The 14,057-nt window shown below is 40.3% G+C and overlaps 1 protein-coding gene across 14 annotated transcripts in view; it reads left to right on the plus strand.

Moving 5' to 3' along the window:
- The window catches only part of AOPEP (aminopeptidase O (putative)), a 430,010-nt gene that overhangs the window by 23,557 nt on the left and 392,396 nt on the right, over nucleotides 1-14,057 (plus strand). For all 14 annotated transcript variants that reach the window (XM_054502563.2, XM_063649702.1, XM_063649703.1 and 11 more), the window contains exon 2: nucleotides 9,413-10,348. In XM_054502563.2, the coding sequence (XP_054358538.1) occupies nucleotides 9,552-10,348 (797 nt within the window). In that variant the 5' untranslated portion in view covers nucleotides 9,413-9,551. The remainder of the gene's footprint in view (nucleotides 1-9,412; nucleotides 10,349-14,057) is intronic.

Here is a 14,057-nt window from a genome sequence, read left to right on the forward strand (position 1 = left end):
TTCCTCCTTTTCTCTCCAGCTGCTGTGTTGGTCTTGAACTCTAGTCTCTCATTCTTCAGCCAGTAAGACTTCAGGTTTCGGCCGGGTGCAGTGGCTCACGCCTGTAATCCCAGCACTTTAGGAGGCTGAGGTGGGTGGATCATGAGGTCAGGAGATTGAGACCATCCTGGCCAACATGGTGAAACCCCGTCTCTACTAAAAATACAAAAAATTGGCCGGGCGTGGTGGTGGGCACCTGTAGTCCCAGCTACTCGGGAGGCTGAGGCAGGAGAATCACTTGAACCTGGGAGGCAGAGGTTGCAGTGAGCCGAGACTAGGCCGCTGCACTCCAGCCTGGTGACAGAGTGAGACTCCGTCTCAAAAAAACAAAACAAAACAAAACAAAACAAAAGTTCAGGTTTCAATCTGAGTTTTAACCATTTATGCTTAGGGTTCCATTATTGGAACGCTAAACTTGTGGCAGTTATTTATATCCTGCTGCTCGAGCTCGTCTCCAAGGTCTGATTTTTCTTTTCTTTTCTTTTTTTTTTGTGAGACGGAGTCTCACTCTGTCGCCCAGGCTGGAGTGCAGTGGCTCAATCTCGGCTCACTGCAAGCTCTGCCTCCCGGGTTCATGCCATTCTCCTGCCTCAGCCTTCTGAGTAGCTGGGACTACAGGCGCCTGCCACCACGCCCAGCTAATTTTTTTATTTTTAGTAGAGATGAGGTTTCACCATGTTAGCCAGGATGGTCTTGATCTCCTGACCTCGTGATCCGCCTGCATTGGCCTCCCAAAGTGCTGGGATTACAGGCGTGAGCCACTGCACCCGGCCGAAGGTCTGATTTTTCACAAAAAGGAAAAATTGCAACCTCTGGCATAAATGGGTTAACTGCCTTGCCTGGCACCAACTAGGGCTTTCTCTCCGGTGAAAAACTATAAAGCAGGAAGCTCAGTGCCATTCCCTTCTTCCATGTGTTGGCTCCCTACAGTTCTTGTCAGCTTTTTGCTCACTCTCATGGGCCTTCAGAAATTTTGTCTTTTTGTATAGAGTTTATAAGTACTATCAGTGGGAGGATTAGTCTGCCAGAAGGTACTCCACTATTACCAGAAGTGGTACTCCCTTTCATTTAAGGAGAGGGCAGAATTATATTAATTAAATAATACAAGTTTTACATTTAGTAAAACTAAATGTAAAACTAAAACTGTGTTTGTTGTGCTACTAAGAAGCACACATCTATGAAATCTAATATTAGGGGAATTTGACTTAATCGGTGAGGTCAGGAATGTTTTCCTTGAGGACATGATGGGGTCCAGAGAGTTACTATACAAAGACAGAATGGAAGAGGATTCCACGTATTTGTTGATTGAGTGATATAATCCAGCTTTCTATGTATCTGGGCTTCTTTCTTTGTACATATTGTTAACCTCTCAATCTTTAATCATCTCTCTGGGCTTCTGTGATAATAAAAGGTAATCTATAGCTCTGGTGCCTCTAATGTTATACAATGAAGAATACCCTACATGAAAATTTCTTTTTTTTTTTTTTCAACTGAAATTTTAATTTTAGATTCATGTGCACGTTTGTTGTTGCAAGGGTATATTGCATGATGCTGAGGTTTGGGCTTCTATTGATCCCATCATTCAGACCGTGAACATAGTACCCATGAAAACTTTTTTTTTTTTTTTTTTTTGAGAAAGGGTCTCGCTGTGTTGCTCAGGCTGGAGTACAGTGACGCAATCACGGCTCACTGTAGTCTTGGCCTCTCAGGCTCAAGCAATCCTCCCACCTCAGTCTCCTAAGTAACTGGACTATAGGCGTGTACACCACCATGTCTGGCTAACTGTTATTTGTGGAGAGAGGTCTTCCTATGTTACCCGGGCTTGTGTTGAACTCCTGGGCTCAAGTGATCCTCCCGCCTTGGCCTTCCAAAGTGCTGGAATTACGAGCATGAGCTACTGCACCCAGCCTCATGAAAACTTCTTCACCAAAAGGAATTGTGGGTCTGGACCATTAAGTGATATATCATAGTCTGTGGACTTCTGGCCAATATGATCAACTGAAGTGTAAGGAAATCTCCCTTCCACTTCAGGTATTTAGAAACAACAACACACATACAGACACACAAGTCTCTCTCTCTCTCTGTCTCTCTCTCACACACACACACATACACACACAAACCCCACATGCATGTACCAGGGAGAAAGAACACATACATATCAGTAAATGCATGCTAATAACAAAATTTTTTCTTATCAGCAAAAAGATATGCCAGGTTACAGTGGAATCTTGTATTCGAAGTGTTAATTAAAAATAACTATCAACAAAAGGTCTACACTTAGTTAAGTGGTCATTCAGTAGAGAGGATGTAATACAGACATTTTCAAACATACAACTGTTAAAAGAGTTTGTTACCCATGGACTCCTCCTAAAATAATTACTAAAGATAAACTTAAGTAAAAAGGAAATTGTGGCAGATTGTATTTTCCAAAAATGGCCATAACAATATCTACCGTCTTCCATGCTTTTCTACAGTATACCTTGCTATTCCCCCACCAAAAGGTGGAGTCTAATCCCCTCTCCTTGAATCTGGATTGGCCTTATGAGTTTGCACCTGAAAGCAGTAGACTGTGGTAGCAATAATAACCATGTTGACTTTGAGGCTCGGTCAGAAAAGGCCATGCAGTTTTCAACTGGTTCTTTGAGATGCTCATGCTGGGGGCTGCCAGCTACCATAGAAGATGTACAACCATTACAAGAGCTCAGTGTTAAATAAGCTTTATTTAAATAAACTTATTTAAATAAGTTTAAATAAGTGGCCTTTCTGGGCATCAGACCCTCGAGACACGTCCATCCTCCAACTGAGTACCATTGAGTAACATAGACAGATTCATAAGATGTAGAAGAGTGGCCCAGCTGACTGTTACCTACAGTCATGACCTATAGAATATAATAAAATGGTTGCTGTTTGAAGCTACGAAGTTAATTTGTCATACAACAAGTAGAATAAAATTGGACCCAGAAGGAAGGAGTGGAATGTATAAATTATCAGGAGTAAGGAAGCTGGTGAATATATTTGTAAATACAAATGAATATTGACTTTTAAAAAGTTGGATGGAGTTTTAACAAACAATGTGATACTAAGATAATAGCAACAATAATATGGAAGCTGGTATGGAGTAAGGAAGAGGAAGACTGGTTATAAAACTTTCTAAGGTCCTTATATTGTTTGGAAGGTTATTCGAGATTGACTTTAGGCATATTAAAGGCATTGATTGTGTAAGTTATGAAACAGTGGAGGGGAAAACAGGAATGTAGAAAAATTCAATAAAAAGCAGAAAAATAAAGCTAAGAAGCAAAGAAAATCATGGGCGATAGAAAACATAAAATATGTTGATTGAGATGGTGCTATTACAACTGTAATTGTGTTAAGTGTAAAGAAATTCATTGCAGTCATTAAAAATGATAATTATATTTTTTAAATAGCCAGCCAAATGTTTTAAAAAGACAGCCAAGGCAAAAAGAGTCCAGAGCAGTTAAAAATAAAGGGATTGAAAAAATATGCCGGGAAAAAGCAAACCAAAAGAAAGTAGGTATGACAATATTAACATCAGGCAAAACGGAATTTCTAGACATCTCATGTTTTCTTCTCAGGATACACCTGTGCCTCTTTTTATGCCACATCTTTTTACTTGCACGTGTGCAGCTAGGAGATGTGCGTAAGGAGGCTCATTGCAGCATTGTTTGCAATCAATAAAATTTTCAAATAACTATCAGTAGGGGAACGTATGGATACATTATAGAATATTCCTGTGGGGGCATTAAACAGCGGTTAAAAGAGACAGATTTGTATACATCAACATGTCTATATTTCAAAACCATTGAGTGAAAGAAGTTGCAGAGTAATATGTCAGTGTGACATTTATAAACACAAAACAGTATATTTGAACTTCTAAGTTTCCTTCTAATTCTGAAATTATTGAATTTCACAGTAGTAAGCTATGTTCCTGTGACTATATGCATTTGAGTGTTTGAAGAATTGTGCCCAGAAACAGTGTATTTCAGCAAATACACTGGCTGTTATTAAGAGCAATTGGCATATCCTAAATAATGAACACACCTGGAATAGCAGAAAGCTGTCATTCTCTGATCAAGTAATCGGTGGAATTAAATAGTAACTACTCACAGTGTGCTGTATGCTATAGAATAAGCATATATGCAAAAATAATTTCTCCTTTCCCCCCAGTTGCTTACAAGTAAAAAGATGTGGCATAAAAAAGAGGCACAGGTGTATCTTGAGAAGAAAAAATGAGACGTCTGGAGGGAGATGTTACTTAAGCAGTAACTTAGCACTAGACTGTAGAGTACAGGCAAGCTAGAATCCCTGTTGTATAAGTAACTAGACATTGAAATCACAAATACCTTTGGATGGCAATTCCACAAATATTTATTGAGAACCTGCTGTGTTGAGGATACTCCACTTAATCTGGTGAACACAAAAATGATTCAGGAGTTACAAGGAATTTTTAGAGCATTGGAGGATGGAGGTAACTATAAAATGAGCCAGGGTAAGTTAGAGTCGTGAGGATGCACGTTACTTTGTAGCTTGAAAGGAGAATGAAATTGTTTTCGTTGGGGGGTTTGGGGATGGTGTTACAGAGATTATATACCACATTTGTAAATGGGTGCATTCCACTTTGGATGGTTGAGAATGGCAGAGCAGTTTCTTCTTTGTGCCATAACTCTGTTTAGTATGTGATCCTCTTCCCCCTTAAGAAAAATATTACTGTACGCTAATCCTTTCAAAGCCTTTAATGGTGCTGCTGAGACAATCATTTAAGCATTTAAAATACATACCACATAGCACACTTATTTTGTTTTTCTTTTTTTTTTAGCACACTTATTTTAGACACAGCAATGGTTAGCCACTGGAAAACTAACCACTGGTTTTTATAAGGGGGGACTTTTATATGTTATGGCTTATGACAGAGAATGGAAAACTGCTTCAGTGAGACAGGCTGGCATTTTGAATTGGAGCACAGTAATAGCCAAAAGTGCTGAAGTCAACGGACTGCTTAGAAATATGGTTTCCATTTGCTGAGAGAGGCCTTGCAAGGTGGCCACATACATGCATTTGCAACCACAGGCAGTTCAGTTTTTCCCTAAATTTGGGGCTGTGACCCTGATTGACGTCAGTGAGCATTACGTACTTGCAGAGAGAAAGATGATTTAGGTCATCCATGAATCTAAGACAAGTAAGACATAGGCAAATAAGCAACAACTTAATAGACTTGTACATAATTCAGGTTGGAAACCATGCAGAAGTGACAGTGCTCTTCAGAATCTTCTGGGGCTGGCTTAAAAGTTCTCCTTTGCCCCCCAAAGCTATTACAATAAGAACTGGTTACTAGTCTGCATAACTTGAAGAAGATAAAGAAGGTCGAAGGAAGATATAGAAGAGAGACTTAGAGGTGACATTTGATTTATGACTTAGACAATATGAAGGAGATGGCCGTGAGACCTGGGAGATGAGAATTCCAAGGAAAAGCATCAGCAAGTGGGAAATGTTCTGTTAGTGGCAAACAAAAAGAAATGGGTGACCTTGAGCAAATTGCTTTGCCTCTCTGGGACCCACTGTCTTCATTTGTAAAATTAGAGTGTTGGATTGAGTGAGCCCTAAGGAATTTTTCAGCTCCAAAGTTCAATAAAATAAAGATGACTTAAAGTAGGCCAAAGGAAGTTGTTGATTGTTTTTAAAGATGGCAACCCTAGGCCAGGCACGGTGGCTCACGCCTGTAATCCCAGCGCTTTGGGAGGCCGAGGCAGGCAGATCACGAGGTCAGGAGATCAAGACCGTCCTGGCTAACATGGTGAAACCCCGTCTCTACCAAAAATACAAAAAAACTAGCCGGGCATGGTGGCGGGCACCTGTAGTCCCAGCTACTTGGGAGGCTGAGGCAGGAGAATGGCGTGAACCAGGGAGGCGGAGCTTACAGTGAGCTGAGATTGTGCCACTGGGTGACAGAGCGAGACTCTGTCTCAAAAAAAAAAAAAAAAGATGGCAGCCCTAAGGTTGGCTTAGGTATGATGGCTCACACCTGTAATCCCAGCACTTTGGGAGGCTGAGGTGGGCAGATCGCCTGAGCTGAAGAGTTCAAGACCAGCCTGGGCAACATGGCAAGACCTCGTCTCTACAAAAATTTAAAAAGTTAGATGAGTGTGGTGGCACGCACCTATGGTCCCAGCTACTTGGGAGGCTGAGGAAGGAGGATCGCTTGAGCCCACAACCCTAGGGATGTTTGAATGTTCAGAATAGGGTGTAATCATTGAGGGGGAGAAAATGTTGGCAAGAGAAAAATGTCAAATGAAACAGGGTTCAAGTAAGTGGAAGCGGATGGTGTTGAGAGAACACTTCTTCCCCACTTCTCATGTTTCCTTCCTTGTTGGAGTTCGGTCAGTGTAACACTCCTGGTGCCTTTATCCTAAGGGAGGTGGGGTGACATAGTCTGATAAATTTGGGAAGAAGAAACTGGATGTGCTCTGCTCATCTCCCTTTTGCTTTTGGGCAGCACTCTTGACCACAGAGAACCATTTTTCTCTCTTCCTCCCTTACATGAGGGAGGCTACCTCCCCTTCTGGAAGCTTTAACTTGATCCAGCATTGCCTGTGACCATGTGGATAAACCTAATTTTGTGATTCAGTTTCCAGGTACCTTTGGCTCTCACAGTAAGCCATGTTCTCCAGCTTAGCCTTCATCAGTAGCGATATTTTGGTCTGCCTTTGCCATATCTTCATCTTATTTCTCACTACATTCAGAATCTGGATGGGAGAGGAATGTGCTATTTATTTGGCTCTCTCAAAACCCCAGAAGTTGGGATTCAGTGGGGCAGAATAAGCTTTATAAGCTTTGGTGAGAAGGGATATTGTTCCCTCTGAATCATGAGAAGGTAATACTTATGAAGAACTGATGATACTTTGAGGTATGGTTGAGTTGCAGAGATTCAGAATTATCTCAGCAAAGCAGGGGGCCAGATCATCAACTGAGAATGAGTCAGCAAGACATGGAATTGGAAAATTAAAAGTTTTAGAATTGCCTCTATGGAGAGTATGCGAAAGAATCCACTAAAGAGAACCAATGGATTGTCAGTCAGGATGACAAACGTTTCATCACTTAAAACACATACCACGTAGTACACTGATTTTAGAGGCAGCAGTGGTTAGCCACTGGAAAGCCAGCCATGACTTTTCATAACAGTGGCTCTGCTAACAGGCTTGAGTGGATAGGGCTCTAGGGCAGCCTCATTCTCTGCCACCAGAAACAAAAGTGGTGACAACTGCTCTGTAGAATATATTTTATGCCTAAATTATACAGATTTTTAGAAGTGAATTTACGAATCTGTTAGAGTTGGATAATAAATAATTATATCTATAATGTTAAAAATACTAAACTGTTTTTCTCTGAATATAATAGTTTAGCCAGCCACTAAATTGACCTTTGTCTCAGCTGATGCCGGTTTTCCTTCTGTGTGTGTGTGTGTGAGCATGTGTGTGTTCAGGGCTTTTTTTTAATCAAACAAGTTTTTTCAGAGATGCCCAGTCAACAAAATACTGTATGTTAGCAGCCACAGCCACCATCAGAATGAAGTTTTAAGATCACTGTTTCTCATTACATAGAAATAGCCAACGGCTTTATCGAAGGTTATTTTTCAAAATGACAGGACAGAAAATACTCTGGCTTATCCCCTGTGCTCATTCACTTTTCTAGAACCAAGGGAAATACCAGCTTCTCCATAAAGTAAACTCAGACTATTCTTTGTAACCTTGTTTCTCTCTACTTCTATTGCACTGAAAGTGTGCCACATATAGTTCAGTGGGGGAGGGAGCAAGGACCAGGGAAGGGTTTTAGGAGGTGGTTGCACTTAAACTAGGACATGGAGGAAGAATAGGATTTGGCAGGTGGAGGTGGAAGGCAGGAGCCAGGAGCACTCCAGGTCCAGCACATGGGTTAGTCCAAAAGGCACAGAGGCCTAGAGTCAAGTCCTCGTCAGGAAGCAGTGTTTTGAGTAGGCCCTTTGGCTAGAGGACAAGGATGCAAGGGAATGTTGTCTCCATGACTGGAAAAGTAGCTAGAAACTGGATTGTACAAGGCTGCAGGAGGCAGGATTTTTTAAGGTTAGGTGAGATTTTGAAGAGGAAATAGTCTGTGGAGAGGTAGAAACTGAAACTCAATGGGATATTAACCTAGAATGAGATTCTAGAAGGAAAGGAAATAAAAGGGTCTAGTAGAGATTGCAGATAAAGCTGGCAGGGAAGTGAGGAGGAGTTAGGATACAAAGGGAGGGCTTGATTTACTTGAAAATTCAAGCAAGTAATGATGTTTTGCAGTTGTTGAAAGAAAGCCTCCTGATATTTAGAAATACGAAAATTGTTTTAAACATATCTGCTCTGTCAGAGTTTTTCTTTCTGTTCCCCTGCCATTTCTTTTTTGGTTTTGGTAAAAGAATAAAAAAAGAACAGCATATGCTGAAAGAAACTAGGTACACAACAGGGACTGAAATAATTTCAAATAATTTTTCTTTTAGGCAGATTGCTAGTATACAATAAGAATATATTTTGATTCAGAACTTTTATGAAGAACTTGTGCATTTTATTGTAACATCTGTTTCTACATTTTAATTTCTCTCCTTCCTTTTATAGGTATTTGCATGCTTTTTTTTTCAAGTGAGAAGACCTTTTGTTTGCCACAAGAAGGCTATTATCCAGAATGTTAATGGGTTTTCAGCTATTAAGATGTAATGATATACCTTGAGTATTTAACTATAAATTTGAAAAATCTCTGTGAACAATCTCAAAGGAATACTCAGAATGCACTCCTGGTAAATTGGCTCATTTTCCTGTAATTTACTGGAAGTGCTGATATGAGAGCAGTCCTAATGTGAAAAGTACGTTAATCCCTGGAGTTACATTGTATGTATTAAATTATTACTCTCAAAGAATAAAATGTATGGGGCCATTTAGCCTTCATTCACACTTATTACTTGGAATCACAGTGGAAAAACAATCACTTATCTTTTGATGCACAAAATTAGAAGGGATACATTTAATATCTTTTAAGACTAGAGGCACAGTGATGCTGGGTTACACTTTTGCATAACACTTGCTGTTTTCTAAAAGAAGGACAGTTCTCATTGGAGCGTGCTTCTTCTGGCTTTGTGGAGGCCCATGCCATCCAGTTGGTAATTGAAATATTTTTAGAAACCCATAATGCAGCTTTCTTTCATGTCAGTAAAAAAGATAAGTCAGCCTTCTAGCCGTGAGCATCTACCGCTTGGGGGAGTATTTAAGGATGGTGGTCAACTTGTAGGAGCAGCAGTTGCAGGAGCACTTAGGTTTTATTTGGAATTTTATCTAATTGTGCTTTCCTTTTTTGCCAGGAAACTGAAAGGTGTGGAACCATAATTTGTGACATCAGTTGGTTTTTTGATAAGCAGCTATTTATGATTCTGGAAGATTAAGGCAGATAGGAAACCCCATCTGAGATTTTAATAAATCCCTCAAACAATAAACCACATCATGGACATACAGCTGGACCCTGCCAGAGATGACCTGCCTCTCATGGCCAACACCAGCCACATACTTGTGAAGCACTATGTACTGGATTTGGATGTGGATTTTGAAAGTCAAGTCATTGAGGGGACCATAGTGCTTTTCCTCGAGGATGGAAACAGATTCAAGAAACAGAATAGCTCTATCAAGGAAGCCTGCCAATCAGAATCAAACAAAGCCTGCAAATTTGGGATGCCTGAACCCTGCCATATTCCTGTGACAAATGCAAGGACCTTCTCATCTGAAATGGAATATAGTGATTTTGCAATCTGTAGTAAAGGTGAAAAAGATACTTCTGATAAAGATGGTAACCATGACAACCAGGAACATGCTTCTGGGATTTCTAGCTCAAAGTACTGCTGTGACACAGGGAATCATGGGAGTGAGGATTTTTTGCTAGTGTTGGACTGCTGTGATTTATCTGTGTTAAAAGTCGAGGAGGTGGATGTTGCTGCTGTGCCAGGTCTGGAAAAATTTACAAGGTCTCCTGAGCTCACGGTTGTTTCTGAGGAGTTCAGGAATCAGATTGTACGTGAACTTGTGACTTTGCCTGCAAATCGCTGGAGGGAGCAGTTAGACTATTATGCTTGCTGCAGCCAGGCTCCTGGCTGTGGGGATCTCCTCTTTGACACTGACACTTGGAGCTTGCAGATAAGGAAGACGGGGGCTCAGACAGCTACTGACTTTCCTCATGCTATCAGGATATGGTACAAAACTAAACCTGAAGGGCGATCAGTTACATGGACCTCAGACCAGAGTGGCAGGTAGGTTATCCGAGCACTTCGAAGCCCCACACCTGTTAATCTTGTACACTGCAGGGATGCTTTCAAACATGAGACCGGTTCTGCAGAGATGCTCCTGTGTCTTCTGTGACATTACCCAAGTAGCCTCAAATCCTTAGACCTACAGTGAAGCAGGTAAATTCCCAGGCATGCTAAACCCTTAATAGGATTAGCTCCCTTAAGTCAAGATGAAAAGATTATTAAGCCCTCCCTATTTCTGAGTTGAGATTGAAAGGCGTGCTTAATGATGAAATCCTGAGCCTCGCTCTCCATTGAGATCTCTGCTGGTGACTTGGAGTGCTGTAGATGGGAGTGATACGTCTCCGAGTGAATACTTGCTTAACGTTCCTTCATAGTCCCTTGAGAGACCAGACTGCCATGAAGCTGGGTTGGTGTGAAGCCTGGCAAAGTGCTTTCAAATAAAGCCAGCTCTGCTTTGTGCCTTCCTTACCGTACCTGTCTATTGGCAGCTATGCCTCCCTGACTTTTGTCAGTTTTCATGTAATGTGACCCCCTCAAAGCATACAAAAGACCTGTTTCTGAGCAGCATAACAGTCCTCTGAGACAGCACACTGGCTTCTTTGGCTGCGATTCTTGGTATTTGGTACCAGAAAGACCCCTGGGTTTTCGTTCGAGGAGAAGGAATTGATGAGGCTTCGTTTTCTAGAGGATACATTTAGGCAGCCCTTCCTCCAACAGTTGTTCAGATTTAAAAAAATTTTTTTCTTATTGTCCTTCCTCCAACAGTTGTTCAGATTTTTTTAAATTTGAGAATTTTAAAATCAAATTTTATTGATTCCTCCGTATTTTACCTATTTGTGCTTAAGTCCTGCAAATCAATATGGTAATTATTGCAGAGCTTGGATGGAGGAATGTTGACCTCTGTTAGCTGGGTTTGAGAGCCTTCTTTTATAGTGTTGGATTTCCTTAATTGAAGCAGTGGTCTTCGGCAATTGCTTACATTTCTCCCTCAATTCATCCCCCAAAACACCTTGCAGATACGGTTTTTAAAGCCTCACTTTGACTTTGAGCTCTAATTATTCATTCCTTGCCTCTAATCTTACCTTCTGTTCTGGTCTCTCACCCTGCTCAGAATGAGTTCACTTCCTGTCTTATTTCTGTTAGAGTCTGAGGCAGCCATTGCAAAATTGCAGGGTTGGTGCAAACTTACCTCAGTACAAAAGCATAGTGATTTATTTATAGAATAACTTATTAGATAGTTTTTGGAGACTGAAAGAATGAAACAGGTGTTCTTATTGTATCTTCACACTTTTTTGAATTATTAAAGATGGGAATTTCAATATGATATAACAATATACTATCTCTGAATATTTAACTAGGAAATTATAGTTTTTATACTCCTAGATATTTCATTTTTGAACTAGAATAATGAGGAAGAAGGAACTATTGGCAGAATTTGGAAGAAATATTTATGGCCTCAAACATGACTTTCTCCTGAGTGCTCACTGCAAAGAAAGAGATTAGACTGGTGAATTAAATGACATGTAAAAGTGATGAGTACTTATGGATAAATGATGGTTTCTATAAAGAAATTAAAGAGGGCCGGGTGTGGTGGCTCACACCTGTAATCCCAGCACTTTGGGAGGCCGAGGCGGGTGGATCACGAGGTCAGGAGATTGAGACCATCCTGGCTAACACGGTGAAACCATGTCTCTACTAAAAATAAAAAAATTAGCTGGGCATGGTGGTGGGCGCCTGTAGTCCCAGCCACTCGGGAGGCTGAGGCAGGAGAATGGCATGAACCTGGGAGGCAGAGCTTGCAGTGAGCCAAGATTGTGCCACCGCACTCCAGCCTGGGCGGCAGAGCGAGACTCCGTCTCAAAAAAAAAAAAGAAATTAAAGAGGTCCTTGGGCACATTTTGCTCCTTCAAATGATAAATTTAGTCTTGATATCTCATTTTCTGATAATTCAGTAAATATATATGATCACAGAAGATGTTTAAACTGTATCCTTGGAAGTTTGGGAATATGTGTTAGTATATTAATGCCATTTGTGCAGTCTTCTGAGGATAAGAAAAATTATTTTAAAAAACAAATCCTAGAAAGATGTTTTCTCTTTTTTTCCCTTTTTCTGGGGTGGGGAATTTTATTTACAGTCAATTGTGAATGAACACCAGGTCTCTCTCAACTCTCCCTTGCGCTGCAGAATAAATCTCAGGATGTACTGGTAATTGTTTGGATATGTTAAGGACTTTAAAATGAGTAAAGAATGCCAGTTTGCTAGACAGAAATAACTTCTTAGTGATATAAATGAATAGTAATTATCAGGATCACAATACTTTATGAATATAACTGTGTGAAAATATAAAATTTTACAGTTGCGTGAAAAACATAACTAGCTAGAGCTTATTCCTCCAGGGGACAGAGTCTACATTTATTAAAACTAAAATGGTTTCTACATATTTGTTCCTGAATTGCAGAATATTATCAGTTATACCCACTCTAAGTTCTCAGGCTTGGATGAGAAGCTCTTTATTCTCATTTTACAGGTAAGAAAATAAAATGACTGGAAGCTTCTAGATAAATCTGTATCTCAAGTGAGAAAGAGAATGACTTTTTTTGAATTTGATCTTCACATGTCACTTACTGTATGCAAAGCTTTCAAGTATATTTAAAACATAAATTTATTATATTAGCTTTCAATAAATTTCTGTTTTTAAATTAGACAGAAATATAAGAAAATCTGTAAATTGGTACCTTTTCTTTTAAGTTCCATTAGTGGCTTCCCCATTTCCCGCCTGCACTGTATCCCAGCTGAGAATAAAACTTAGGAGTATCAAAATGAAATAGCTTAATATAGATGTGGATGGTTGCATGTGGAAATAATTACAGATATGTGTGTTTCTAAGGGTTTGTGTGTGTATGTGTATACATACACACACACACATACACACACGTGAGCGCACACACACACACTGTATCTTGGCTTGTCAGCTGAGAGGGTCTTAGAAGTAAGCACACCTAGCACCCAGATCTTAGTTTCTGATACCATTCTCCAATGAAGAAAACTAGGACTTCTTGGAGAAATGTCCAGAACAGGGGCAGGAAATATACAAGATGAGCCTGGAGCATCTTGTAATGTCAGAAAGTAAGGATGCCCTCAAATAGCAGGAGCAACAACCCACAGCGATGGGGGTATGCCAGAGGGACAAGGGGCTGTCCGAAAGAGCTCCTCATGCCCGAAGCCAAGCAACAAAACATATCAAGTAGTTTCGAATGACATCCAAGAGTATGAAATAGCCATTAGTCCAGCTGATGTGAATAAACGACTGAATAAATAAACAAATGAGGAAGAATAGACAAATCCACGGTGCAAAACAATTCCAAGTTAGTTGTGGACATGTTCTGTCCTCAAGGAGGTGGGGCATAACTCCTCACTCCTTAAGTGTGGACTATACAGTCAGTGACTCCCTTCCGAAGAGAACAGAATGGAAAGGGAGAAAAAAGTAACTTTACACTAGAGAAATCTGACAATACTACCTCAGCAAGATGATCAAGGTCAACATCAACAGTGATAATTTATGGGGATAATTTATTCTCTGGTATGATATGATGAAAATGGCATCTTTGTGGTCTTCCTCACAAAAGCTCTTAACTCCAATCTAATCGTGAGAAAAGCATCAGATATATCCCAGTCAAGGGACATTAAACACAATACCTGATCAGCACT

Source organism: Pongo pygmaeus, chromosome 13, assembly GCF_028885625.2.
Source record: "Pongo pygmaeus isolate AG05252 chromosome 13, NHGRI_mPonPyg2-v2.0_pri, whole genome shotgun sequence".
NCBI lineage: Eukaryota > Metazoa > Chordata > Mammalia > Primates > Hominidae > Pongo > Pongo pygmaeus.